This window comes from Rhipicephalus sanguineus, chromosome 3 (genome assembly GCF_013339695.2).
Source record: "Rhipicephalus sanguineus isolate Rsan-2018 chromosome 3, BIME_Rsan_1.4, whole genome shotgun sequence".
Taxonomy (NCBI): domain Eukaryota; kingdom Metazoa; phylum Arthropoda; class Arachnida; order Ixodida; family Ixodidae; genus Rhipicephalus; species Rhipicephalus sanguineus.
The window spans coordinates 108,367,361-108,381,346 of record NC_051178.1 but is presented as its reverse complement, the minus strand read 5'-3'; the positions used below and the strand labels follow the sequence as shown (position 1 = coordinate 108,381,346).

At 47.0% G+C, this 13,986-nt stretch overlaps 1 protein-coding gene across 1 annotated transcript in view; it reads right to left on the bottom strand.

Moving 5' to 3' along the window:
* The window catches only part of LOC119386914 (ATP-binding cassette sub-family F member 2), a 37,074-nt gene that overhangs the window by 4,639 nt on the left and 18,449 nt on the right, over positions 1–13,986 (bottom strand). Inside the window, exons 7-10 of the mRNA XM_037654200.2 lie at positions 13,546–13,648; positions 13,347–13,442; positions 12,587–12,706; positions 7,484–7,573 (exon numbers count right to left, since the gene is read on the bottom strand). Of these exons, the coding sequence (XP_037510128.1) occupies positions 7,484–7,573; positions 12,587–12,706; positions 13,347–13,442; positions 13,546–13,648 (409 nt within the window). The remainder of the gene's footprint in view (positions 1–7,483; positions 7,574–12,586; positions 12,707–13,346; positions 13,443–13,545; positions 13,649–13,986) is intronic.

The window sequence follows — 13,986 nt, the reverse complement described above, 5'->3', positions numbered from 1 at the left end:
AATATTTGTTCGAGCATTCAAAGCGCCCGAATATTCGCCCATCCCTAATAATGTGCCATGGGAACATTGCAGCAAGCAGTTTATTTCACCACAGAAGACATACAAAAAAGCTCGCACGATGCGGTGGCTTCTAAATTTTGTACGAAATATTGTTAGAAATGGTATGCTAAGTGGTATCAAGTGTAATTAATTATGGAGTGCAATGAAGAGGCTAGCTGCAGGAGCCATCCACATCTTGAGACACAAATCTTGCTCATACTCTTCCCCATGGCATGTAATTCCCTTTAGACTGAATGCCTCACTTGCAAAGACAATGCCATTTAATTGACATGAATATTTCCAATGAAGTGACAGATGATCATGATACCATTAGGAGAAGCATACTTGCAAGGGTGCAATGTTAGATAAAGTGTGAGTGGTGGTGAGCCTTTTCCCAGCTTGTTTACAAGGTAAACAGCAGAAACATGTATGTTGTGTATGAAGCACAAAGCATGTGTCAGTACACATACTTTAACAGTTAACTCCTTCAACTTCTCCTCCACAGAAATTGAAGGAGGAGGAGAAGTTGAGGAAATAGCGTCTTTTCCTTTTATGTGTAAAGAGTTGGCAACACCACATTGGTTGCACCAAATCATGTAAATAAGTACAAGTCGGCCTCTGCATTGCCTCATTCTTGAAAAGACAACTAGGGAACACCACTCCTCCAGTGCTTCACCAACCTAGCCAAAAGAAATGCTTTCCTGTTGTTATTTCATAAGAATATGCTCAGGGATCCTCCGCAACTTGTTTTCTGTAATTTCGCTTCGAAGTATTAGAAAAATATATGAGATATACAGTAATACCTCGTTAACTCGAACTCGCATATCTCGAAAAATCGGCTAAGTCGAAATTTTCCGCGGTACCGAACGATTTCCCATAGGTGCAATGTATTTATTGCCCTTCATCTCGAAGTATTTCCATTCCCACTTTCGGTTACAGTTGGAACCCGCAATAACGAAATCGGCGGGGAAAGCACAAAATTTCGCTCTTGCGGGAATTTCGTTGGCGCGAGAATGCTACAGAAAATACATGGAATTAACCAAAAACACATTTTATTTCCAAAAGTCAGTAAGTTTGCTTTGGCGTGCCTTACCATGCAGCAATTTCATGCCTCTCGATTGGGAATCTCGTTTGCCACGGCACAAAGTTCACCCCATGCACTGGTCAGTGACTGCGGCACTGCGCTGTCACCAGTACCGTCATCAAGTGCGCCTACAGGCGAACCTTTTTCCAGCTCCGCTCGATCAGCGCAGATCAGCGCAGAATCGTGGACAGCGAGCTGCACGCAACGCCGAATTCTTCGGCGATGTCCATTTCTTTCCTGCCCTTTTCCACCTCACTGATGACTGCAGCCTTATCTTCCAGCGTGATGAACTTCCGCTTTTCGTTGGAGGCGGCATCTTGGCAGGCAGCAAAATCGGACGAAGCAATCGCGACACACAGTTCACGTTGCACCAAGCGACCAGGCAAACGCTCCACAAATGGCTCCACACACGTGACCATGTGCGCACAAAGCCGACAAAGCTAAGCACAAAGCCAAGCCAACGAATGAAACTCCATGAGGAATGTGAATTCGGCTACGTAGTCCGCGATAACGAGCAGGTGTTTCGGCAAGCCATCATCATCATCATTGTCGCCAGCTTTATGTTTTTTTTTTTATTGCGATAGCAATTATATGGACAGTCTCGGCTGGATTTTGCCGTCGCCGTCGCCGCCGTCATGCACCGTATATGTATAAGTATGTATATATATACAAAAGCCCCAAAGAAAAATAATTCAGAAAAAAGTCACAGTTTCGCCGCAAGGCCGAAGCAATGAATGCGATAGCAAGAAACTAATGCTGTATGAAGTGAGGCTCGCCAATGGATACTCTCAGTTTGAACAGCGCAAAGGCGGCCGAAGCAGCGAAGGAAACTAGCGTGCTTCAAGCGTCGAGCTGTGACACTTGATAGTTCGCGCTCATCTTCTGTTTGTTCGTTTAGCGGCGCCCCTTGAGCTCGAGTGGCTTTCGTACGCTCCGTAACATGAGCACGGACATCACGGTGAAAGCGTGCAACATCCCTCTTCCCCTCAGCACAAGAAAACCGCGCGAGCAGACAGCGGAAGGGCAAGGTTCTCCCTGCGCAAGTATAAGAAAAAGCGAGCGAGCTCGTCGACGACTTTTAAATGCGCCTGTCGCGCTCCTAACGCCATCTCGCTGGTAATGAAGAAACGCTTATAAGCGCAGCCGTCTGTGAGTCCGTCCAGCGGTGAAGGGTGTGTATATAACGCTCGCCGTTACATACGTGGAGGATCTGCCTTTCGTGGCGTAGTGGCTAGCGCCACTCGCTGCGGAGGAAGAGGTCCCTGGTTCGATTCCGCGCTTCGGAAGCATTTTTCTGAATTATTTTTCTTTGGGGCTTTTATATATATATACATACTTATACATTAGAGTTTAATCAACCAAGGGACCAGGCAGGATTTCGTACAGGCTTCTCAACAATAGACCATATTCATACTATCAATCAGGTGATAGAGAAATGCGCGGAATACAACCAACCCCTATACATAGCCTTCATAGATTACGAGAAGGCATTTGATTCGGTGGAGACATCAGCAGTCATGCAAGCACTGCGGAATCAGGGCATCGACGAAGCCTATATAAACATAATGGAAGAAATCTACAGCGCATCCACAGCCACTATAGTCCTTCATAAAGAAAGCGACAGAATCCCAATAAAGAAGGGCGTACGACAGGGAGACACGATCTCTCCAATGCTATTCACCGCGTGTTTACAGGAGGTTTTCAGGGCCCTAGATTGGGAAGAATTAGGGATAAGAGTTAATGGAGAATATCTCAGTAACCTGCGATTCGCTGATGACATTGCATTGATGAGTAACGCGGGAGACGAATTACAGCTCATGATTACTGAACTGGATACGGAAAGTAGAAGAATAGGTCTGAAAATTAATATGCATAAAACTAAAGTAATGTGGAACAATCTTGGCAGAGAACAGCGCTTCGCGATAGGTGGCGAGACGCTGGAAGTTGTAAAGGAGTACGTCTACTTAGGACAGGTAGTAACCGCGGAGCCGAACCATGAGAGTGAAATAACTAGAAGAATAAGGATGGGATGGGGTTCATTTGGCAAGCATTATCAAATCATGAATAGTAGTCTACCACTATCTCTCAAGAGGAAGGTATATAACAGCTGCATCTTACCGGTACTTACCTACGGAGCAGAAACCTGGAGACTTACAAAGAGGGTTCAACTTAAATTGAGGACGACGCAGCGAGCGATGGAAAGGAAAATGATAGGTGTAACCTTAAGAGACAGGAAGAGAGCAGAGTGGGTCAGGGAACAAACGGGGGTTAAGGATATCATAGTTGAAATTAAGAAGAAATGGATGTGGGCCGGCCACGTAGCATGTCGGCAGGATAACCGGTGGTCATTAAGGGTAACTGACTGGATTCCAAGAGAGGGCAAACGCCTGAGGGGAAGGCAGAAAATTAGGTGGGTAGATGAGATTAAGAAGTTTGCAGGTATAACGTGGCAACAGAAAGCACAGGACCGGGTTGATTGGCGGAACATGGGAGAGGCCTTTGCCCTGCAGTGGGCGTAGACAGGCTGATGATGATGATGATGACATACTTATACATATACGGTGCATGACGGCGGCGACGGCAAAATCCAACCGAGACTGTCCATATAATTGCTATCGCAATAAAATGCTTCCGAAGCGCGGAATCGAACCAGGGACCTCTATCTCCGCAGCGAGTGGCGCAAGCCACTACGCCACGAAACACAGATCCTCCACGTAGGTAACGGCGAGCGTTATATACACACACTTTACCGCTGGACGGACTCAGAGACGGCTGCGCTTATAAGCGTTTCTTCATTACCAGCGAGATGGCGTTAGGAGCGCGACAGGCGCATTTAAAAGTCGTCGGCGAGCTCGCTCGCTTCTTCTTATACTTGCGCAGGGAGAACTTGCCCTTCCGCTGTCTGCTCGCGCGGGTTTCTTGTGCTAAGGGGAAGAGGGATGTTTCACGCTTTCACCGTGGTGTCCGCGCTCATGTTACGGAGCGTACGAAAGCCACTCGAGCTCAAAGGACGCCGATAAACGAACAAACAGAAGATGAGCGCGAACTATCAAGTGTCACAGCTCGACACTTGAAGCACGCTAGTTTCCTTCGCTGCTTTGGCCGCCTTTGCTACAGGAGCGCTGTTCAAACTGAGAGTATCCATTGGCGAGCCTCACTTCATATAGCATTAGTTTCTTGCTATCGCATTCATTGCTTCGGCCTTGCGGCGAAACTGTGACTTTTTTTGTAAACAATGATGGCGGCTGCTTCTCAAGTGCGCTGTAGCGGTAGTTTTGCACAATTTAAGGGTAGCACCAATGCATTTTAGCAGTTTTCAAATGTAGTTAATGTTGCGAGAGGAGATTATTTGCGCACTCGTGTTTCAATTATTTCGTTAATGAGGGACTGCGGTATGAATATCTTTCGTAGTCGCGAGTTACGAAGTGCATTGACTCATATGAGCGTTCGCCGGTGCTCCGAAAATATTTCGTTGCGGTGAGAATTTCGTTCCCTCGGGATTTCGTTATCGCGGGTTTCGACTGTATCTCGAAATCTCGAGTGACAGTGGAACAAAAATTTTGCCGCCGAACCGTTTCACAAAATGCTAGCGGCAAAATGTCTATGTTTCACAAGGTACGCGCGAGGCTGCCGCGCTTTCGATGAAGTGGACACTGTTCCCGAAAGTGAAATCAAAACTTAGCGGCATAACGACTTTGTCAAGCAACCCTGTGTCACGTCATGTGACGCCATAGATGTGCACAGAGGCAGGCCCTGCAAAATAGCATGGGTCGTACACGTCGTTTTGTTTACCGTCAGAAATGCAATTTCAGCATTTTATTTACGCAAGACATGTCGCTCGGATTTTCTCGTCGGTCGTTTCGATGTGGTGAGGATAATGCCGCCAAAAGCAAAGCAAGTCACTGATGCTGCAAAGAAAGGTAGCACTAATCAAAGAAGCGGATTCGAGGCTCGAAGTTCTGGACGTCAAAACGGCGCTGATTGTGTGGTTACACCGTGCGAGAGGAGCCCCTTCCAGTCACAACATTGACAGAGAAGGCCGATTCTCTGGACTTAGTGGTGGGCTACACTGATCTTGCCAGCAACATCGACTGGTTTGACCATTTAAGTGAAACAACTTGGTGTTACGCACGGTGATCGCGGCAGTGTCGACGCAGCTACTCAAGGGGTGACGACATCAGCCGAGACAAGAAACATGTTTCGCTTGATGCGAAATAAATTGAGTGCAGCGGTGCGGATGATCGCCACATGTGGTGTGTTAAGCAACTCGAGAAAACTTTGCTAGGTGCAAGTGTTACTGCGAGGCAGTGCCGAAGATACAAAGGCAGCGCCGAAAAACACAGCTGGTTGACAGCTCTTGGTATGTCATTATTTTTCTTTAAATTCTTTACAAAGAGCCAGTTAGGCCCTCCTGTTAAGAAACTGGTCAGTAGTGATAACATTTTTAGATAGAACTGGACTTCTCAATAGAATTTGTGCAACTTTGCTTATCTCGAAAATCTGCTTAACTCGAAATTTTTTTCTGGTTTTTACGACTTCGAGTTAACGAGGTATTACTGTATTAGAAAAATATTCGAGAAATATTCGATTCGATTCACACTCAAACTTAACTATTTGAATTCTCTTTGCAACCAAAATTTTGCTATTCGCACAGCTCTACAATTAATCAATGAGAACATTTCTTGCAACATAACGAAGAGTGCCCGAGAGGTTACAACAGCCAAGTCAAATACAGTCGAACCCACTTATAACGATCCCATATATAACGATCTATCGGTTATAACGACCATATTTGGGTGCACTTATGATTTTCCTATGCTAATGATTGAAGCTGCGTCCACATATAGCGAACATTTTTCAAAGCCTCCTACTTTTACAACGAACACTTTAGACACGGTCGCGGTAAAATATGTTCGAAAAAAAAAAGTTCAAACATGCCTTCTAAAGCGTGACAGCGGCGCGCGCTCGCGCGTGCCCCGCTCCAGTTTACTTGCGACTAAGATATCCCAGATCGGCGAGCACCGCACGCAGATTTCGGACGCTGCGAGCGAGGTCGCTCACTTTCCAGGCGTTCCTTCAATGGCAGAATGGCAGTGAGGGGAAAAAAAATAGTAGGCAGCATGAAGCCTTGCGGTCAGCTTTCGCACGGTAACCTTTCCTGACGCCGTTCTCTGCAGCTACGACCGCTGTGATGCCTTGGAACGCAAGAAGGCATAAATGCAAGAAGTGATAACCGCGATAACTTTCCATCGCAAAAAGGTTCACTGCGTCCCTAAACTCCTAAAGGTCGTCCGTCTTATCGGTAACGGCAGAGACCGGTCGATCGGTGATTACGACTTCCGCGCGATTGTGGCGATGCCTTCGCGGATAAGCATCAGAAAAGAGCGAAGGCGAAGTGGTGGCCGTCGATGAACGTGCCATTATGACTTATAGCAGACAACCTTATATCACAGTCATCTGTAGATATCTGCTCAGCTGCGCATGTGGCGTACGCCGTACACTCATAGAGGTACACTGCGGATTGACGGCGGTACGAGCGCGCCATGGGCTGCCGTTCGCAAGTTCGCCGCCGCCGCGTCGTGCGAGACCGCTTTAAAGTGCGCGTCGCTTTGTAGAAACTAGTATAAGTAGCTCGCTGTTGTTGAGCGGCGCGGGCACCGAGAAACGTCGATGCACTGACAGCGAGCGTATACTGCGTGTTTGACTAGGTGACAAATCAAGTATGCCGCGCATCGTCGTGCAGGGCCGCGAGAGCATCGCGGAGACGTAGAGTGCGCGTTGCTTGCGAAATGCTTGTTGTCGCCGCGTTGAACGAAGAGGCTAGTAGCCGCACTCGTGCACGGTCCGGAGTGAAGCAAGCACGAAGAACGTACAAGCGCGCGCATACGGCATACAGCAAGCGGCCCGGCAGTGACTTCGCGAGCGGAGTAGGTGATGCACTGCACGCAACTAGCCATGGATGATCGGCTCCACATCGCGGTACCGCGCTTAGGTGAAACGGTGTCAGTTCATTGCAAAGGCAGCTAATTCACTCGTGAGCACGCAGCGGGCGTCGCTTCACGACGCGAAAAGGCTTAGCCTGTCACCGAAGGGGTTGTTAGCACTTTAAAAAAAGTGCAAAGAAAAAAAAAAACGGCTTGGCCGCTAAGCGCACGTTTTTAAGGGCGAGTCCATATACAACGAACTACTGATATAACGGCCACTTTTCGCGATACTTTCGAGTTCGTTATAAACGGGTTCGACTGTATTATGCTAAACGGTTACACAAGGCCAGACACACTATGGTATAACGGTAAGAACACGGGCTCATTTGATCGATCGGTTATAATGCCAGGAGAGGCAAGGATAAGTGATGCTCACCCCGTCGTCACTGTACCGGAAGGACACATTCTGCACCATGATCACTGGGGGAGGAATTGGACCACATGAGGGGAAGTAGAACTGCACCGTCTGCAATGAACAAGACAAGCACACATCGTGAATTCGTCTGAAGAGCTCACGTGTGATGCATACGGCCACTGGCAGATTGTTCGGAGAGCTCAGCGGCACTGCCAGAAGTGAGATTGTGCATAGACATCTTAGGCAGTGAGAGCACTGCTTGTTCCTGTCTAAGAATGTACCAAACAGCTCAGCTTAGCCCATTCTTGCAGCCCATAGATGCTTCAGTCTATGCCGGATATATTGAACTCTAAGGGGACCACGAAGCAGTTCAATATATCAATGATTCGAAATACAAAGTATGTGCATATAAGGCTTTAATTAAGCACTGCAGGCCATGACACAGTTTTCGGAAATCATTAAAAGCGCTCACATATGCTAAAGAACAAGGCGACAACTTCTTCTTTTGCAAGTTACTGCACTTTATTTCACATGAAAATGGTCCGTAAACTTATCTTGCTTCTTGCGCGCTGCAAAGTTCAAGTCATCGTCAATATCATTCAAGCTTTTCAAATAAGCAGATTCGGCACCTTCAGCCACAACAGCGGTGATCGACGCTCAATGCCGATGCAAGCTCTGTAGCGTGGTAAAGGGTTTAGCAGTGGCAGCGGCGGCATTGGCCTCTTCAAACTGCACGGATCCATTTCCACAGGACCGGCAACATCACCTATGATCTCGGAATCGATGCAGTCAGAAACAGCTACATCGTTATCTGCACCGATGAAGTCGCTCGCTGTGCTCCTGTCCGATATGGTGCCCGGAAATGCTAATAAGTCGCAAATTCACTGACGCACCGTACGCCGTAGTGAGTAGCCATGACGCACCCGAAGTCACCACAATGGAACCAAGGCCCGCAAGGAAACAGTGCACAACAGAGCTTTACTTGATGTCGCTCCAAGCACTGGTCATCATTTTTATCGCTATGAGCAGGACAATGTTTAGTTCAACTCCCGAATGACGATTTATCAAGAACGAAGCGAGAAGTACACAAGTCCCCATGCCACAACAACGCTGCACAGAACATTTCTCCACTGTTGACATGTTGGCGATAGCGATGGCACTTGTGGCTTTGTAGAAGTCAGCCTTTGCTGTGGCGAGAAATGGGAAAAAAAGCATAGCCTCTAAGATGTGTGTTTTAAAACCGGAAACACCAAAAATACGTCACGAGGCTGCACATCTCGAAGGCCATGCTTTACGGGCCCGCATGCCATCGTGCACAAACAATGCGGCATTACAACGAGGCTGCCGAGTCACTTCGCATTCTCATTTTGGTGCACCCGGCAATCAGCCTCTTTGAAAAATACTATGCCCATGCGTTAAGACCTGCGGATCGCGCATCAAAAGATCGGTGCACTGACAGGTGCTGTGCAGTGAGCTAGATCAACGCAATGGAATAACACCGCCTTTTCGTCACCTGCGCGCGACGAGAGATCCGAACTTGTTAGAACAAGGCTGAAAAATGATCATATTTGTTAGGAAAAATGCACTTTCTGGGCTTCGGCGCTGCGCAACGTTTCGATATAGCAGATGTTTCGCTGTGCGGGAGTTCGATATACGTGTGCACCAGCCCCATACTTTTGCATGGGAAATTCAAGGGGATTTCTCAACTGTTCGATATAGCCAATAATTCTATACATCTGGGATCGACTGTACCATAAAAACTGGAATATACCGTATTTACTCGCATAATGATCGCACTTTTTTTTGTAAATTGACGCAAATTTCGGGGTGCGATCATTATGCGGGGTAAATTTTCCGCGAAATATTTTGAGCACTGAAAACGCAAACAAGTCGCGTATCGGAATTCTTACGATAGCTATCATGAACATAACCAAAAATAAAAGTAGAGTAAGGCTTACCTTTGTAATAAACGCACACATTACGCAGTAACTACATGCACTGCATATTGCCCTTTATTATTTTCATTAACTGACCCCCTAACTTTCATTCAGAGTTTGAAGCGTCACTGGCGTCAGTGTCGTCGCTGCTAGATTCCCTGTCGGAACCGGCAGTGTCATCACAGTCACAGAAGGTTATCTTCCATTCCGTCGAGCGCGTTAGATATGCCTGTCTTCTTGAAGCTGCTGGCGACAGTTTTGCTCTTGCCAGTTTTGGTTTCGCGGAAAGCCCGGTGCGTGCTGTTGGTAGCCACGAGCTTCTCACGCTGATTTTTCCAATACCCAATTCTGATTTCGTCGACGCCGAAATGCCTGCCAGCAGCAAGGTTGCCGTGCTCGAGCGTGTAATCAACCGCCTTCAGCTTAAACGCGGCAGTGAAGCTCGTGTATCGCCCCATCGTGAACCGGCACTCAAACAAGCCCACGAGGCGCACCTCAACAACGTTTCCTCTTGCTGCCATGAAACGTTTAAGAAAAGCCGCAGCGCCTCACATCGCTGCTTCGCAAGGAGAAGGGCTACCTCACACGACGACAATGTTGACATTGCAGCAAGCTACCACAAATGCAGCCAAGCTACCACCGAAACATCAAAACGAACCGTCGATCGAAATTAACGACAAAATACGGCCGCTGCCTCGCTCTCCACGTGAGACGGGGCTGTAAAGAAGGTAGTCTATAACTTGCATTCCTTGAAGTACACGCTGATTGGAAGCATCAAGAGCAAATTGCAACCGAAGCGAGGATCAGGGATGCTGCCATGTTGCCGGAAATCGTCACACTCACTTCCGGGCGACAAGCGATTTTTTCTGGGCCCGTATTCACAAATGATCGCAAAAGGCGATAGTATCGCGTTTGGTGACGTAGAATTTGATGCGTTCATTAAGTAAAAAAAAACGCTTGCCTGTGACGTCATTGTTGCAACTGGCTGTTGGTAGTACGAATGTCTCACAACACAGGAGTGAGTGCACCGTACGAGCGCAGAGCAACCAGAGTGCGGCGTTTTTGAGCGTGTGCTGTTGCTTCTACACAGTGGCCAGTCTTGACCGGCTTGGCTGTGGCTACTTGAAATATAAGACGTGTCGAAAGTGCTTTCAACGTTTTTTTGTTTGATTATTTAATGCACAGTATAATATTTAAAGAATGCAACTTTGCGTGAAACGTATTTTCGTCGAGAGTTTAACACGGCGTACTCGGAGAGTTCAGCTGCAGCGTGCCGCTGCAGCGACATCGTCTCAAGATCTCAACATGTTGCCGGCTCGCGATAAACCACGCGAGCAACGCACGATTCATGTTCCTGGGACGTTCAAACCACGAAAAAACGCGCTGGCAAAGAACGAGTGCTGACAACACCCCAAGGTAATGCTCGATGAAAGCTTCAGCGTAAAAAATGCTGCGTATATCCACTGAGGATTCAATACTAGAAGCTACCGCCTACGTCACTGAAATGCTAGACTTCACCACGAACCGACGGTTAACGGTGCCTTCGTTTATTGCAAATATGTCGAGAGCACTGTCGAGCACCATGACGCAAAATTGACGTCGGCGGAATTACCAGATGGTGCCCTAACTTTTCCGGTTTGCTCAATAGCCAATCAGCGAGCACCAAAGGCGATACTTTTGCGATTGTCGCCTTTTGAGAATACGGGTTCTGGTTTCCCAAAGACCTGTGACGCGACAAGCGACGGCGATGGATGGCCCTCCGTGACAGCAAATCCTGTCGCTCGTCTCCGTCGCTCGAAAATCGCGTGCATGCGGTTGGGCCTTAACACTGCGGGATATCAAAACCACGTGATCAAAACAAACATGGCGGCTGGCGGAGCTAAGCGAACGCGTTTCTTCTCGTAAGTCATGGAGGTCGTGAGTGCGTCATGCGCGTCAAAACAGTTTCTTGCGTCGAAATAATGAATTATTTTGTTTAAATCGGTAAATTTGCGGCAACAGCATAGCCATGTTTAAAGGACAGAAACAGAGATGGGCGCGTTCAGCTGCCACAGACGTAGGAACACATGGCGGGCATGTGGTGAAAACTACGGCATTTGTCTTTACTGCTATCCTAATACGGCATGCTTCCACCAAGGGTGGGCAAAAATTAGGAATCTGTTTGGTGCGTGCAGTTCACTTGGTAAGTCTTGAAGAGTTATTTACGTAACGTTTGACAAATGGTAAACATGATGATCATCAGCTAGACATGGCACACGACATATCGCTGCGGCAAGTTCGGGGTGCGATCATTACGCGGGGGGAAAAAAAACAATCGAATTTTGACGACAAAATTTAGGGGTGCGATCATTACGCGAGTGCGATCATTATGCGGTAAATACGGTAGGTAAAAGTTTTCTTGAAAAAAAAAAAAAAAACAGCCATAAAAAGTCGACCCCCCTTCTTACATACCGCTCATTGGCAGAAAAACTTTAGAAGTCTGGCCACTATGGGCAACTGAAGCCAACTGCCTTCATCGCCATCACAATCGTCGACATCACTGTTTACTACCAGCCTTGTGCTGTGGGCAGCCTCATTATTGCATTTTTGTTGTTGTCTAGTGAATCTATTTGGGCTCTGAGCTGCTTTTTTCTTGTTCTCAGCCGGTGGCCGACGACAGTTCACCGTAGCATTCAAGTTCGCGAAGGCACGAAGAAATCTGGTCTGAAGTGTGTGAAAGATGTGTTGGGATGCTAGCGGACGCGAAAGAGAGTGGGAGCTGTGAGTCACAATAAAGTGTATCTTTGCACGGGGTGTTCTCGTTGCTCCAATCTTGCCGGATACTCTTTGTTGTTTCCCACGATGCCAGGAGCTCTGGTTACAGCGGCACGTATGGCTATGATCAGCGGGCAGATTGACTGCATCACAGAGGCATTCGCTACTGGCAGACGCTGAAGGATCACATCACGACGTGCAGCAATCAGAAGAAAACTTTGTTTCAATTCCCCCTTGGATGGACAATGCCTACGATTCTTGTAAAAATACAGCCTGCCAAACTTCGCTGAACATCATTAACCCCTACACGATTAAGTTTTTTACATGTGGGCTTAACTACACAGACAAACTCTGGGACCCCCAAAAGAGCCTGCAGCTTTTGTACATAACCAACCTTCTCTCAGCGGCAACTTCCAACGGGTAAAGTACACACCTTGTCAGCGATGACCTTTTCAGTCAAGCCAGCTGCCACCATTTTGCCGAGGGTCTTCTCCTTGCTCTGGGCTTGCCTGGCCAGCTTGGCGCTGCCATGGCCAAATCGGGCTATGTAGTTCTACAAAGAGGCACAGCATAATGTAAAGATAAGCAAAGGCTTACATTACTTCAATCTTAAACTTTATATAAAAAAACACGCATATCTAGGATTGCGTGAATATTGCTTTTTCGGTTCGAGGTAAAGTCAAAGCAAGTTCAGAATTGCAGATGGATTTGTAAAGTAGTAGGGTGCAAGTTATAAGCAATAAATTACAACAATGTTTGAGGTTTGCCATACTTAGCCCCTTTATACCTGTATATCATGCTTTTAAACTTCCAAAAATAGAAAATCATTATGAGTGAAGGCACACTAAACCCCAAGTGTGGCTTCATGGCAGTGCGGATTTCCCCTGGATAGGTGGTTTCATGGCATAGCAGCCTCCTGCTGCAGTAAAACAACCTTTACATTCACGTTGCACACAGTAAAATATGCTTATTCGTTCATTTCAAATACCTTCAAATTTAAAAAAGTATAACCTCCTGTCAAAGCGAATCAGAGTACTGCAATATTCGTTCAAACATTCAAAGCCTTTGAATACTTGCAGAGACGCATATTTGCACTACGTGTATCCACTGCAATTTTGGAATCTACACGAAGCAAAGGCTGTATTGTATTATGAAACACCCAGTTACAACAAACTAATCAAATGGCTACTTACTTTCATGTGTGCGATCTGGCTCTGTTCCCAGTTGTAGCGCTTCATTTGGTTCTCTAGAAGTTCAATGCGTGTCTTCACAAAGGCATCATAGTTACCCTACAGCACAGAGAGAGGGAGAACAAATAGACCATTACACGCCATTGCAGCAATGCCCAGTGGAGAAATGTTCCGAAACTAAACGAGTAGAAGAGGAACTTACGCCATAGTACTTGAGCTTTTTGTTGTCTAGATGAATGATGTTTGTACAGACACCGTTCAGGAAGTCCTGAGAGTGGGATATGATCACCAGGATTCGTTTGTACCTGTGCAGTGAAATGCCATCATGACCAAGAATGTCAAGAACAAAATGAGAACTAAGGCATATTCAGCAGAATGCACAAAAAAAAAAAAAAAAAGATTGGCTCGCTTGTGTAACTAATCATGGAACCACCTGTATTCTTGTTTTGTTGCGCTAGTCATGGCTGTTAGTGCTACCATATACAGTCGCTGACCGTTTATTCGGACGCCGAAAATTCGGACATGCTCGTTTATTCGGACACCTTCGCGGCACCGCCACTCGTCCCATTGAAGTAATGTAAACTCACGACCGAAAATTCGGACGCCCCACAGCCCGCCGTTCGATTTTTCGGACTCCGGCTGG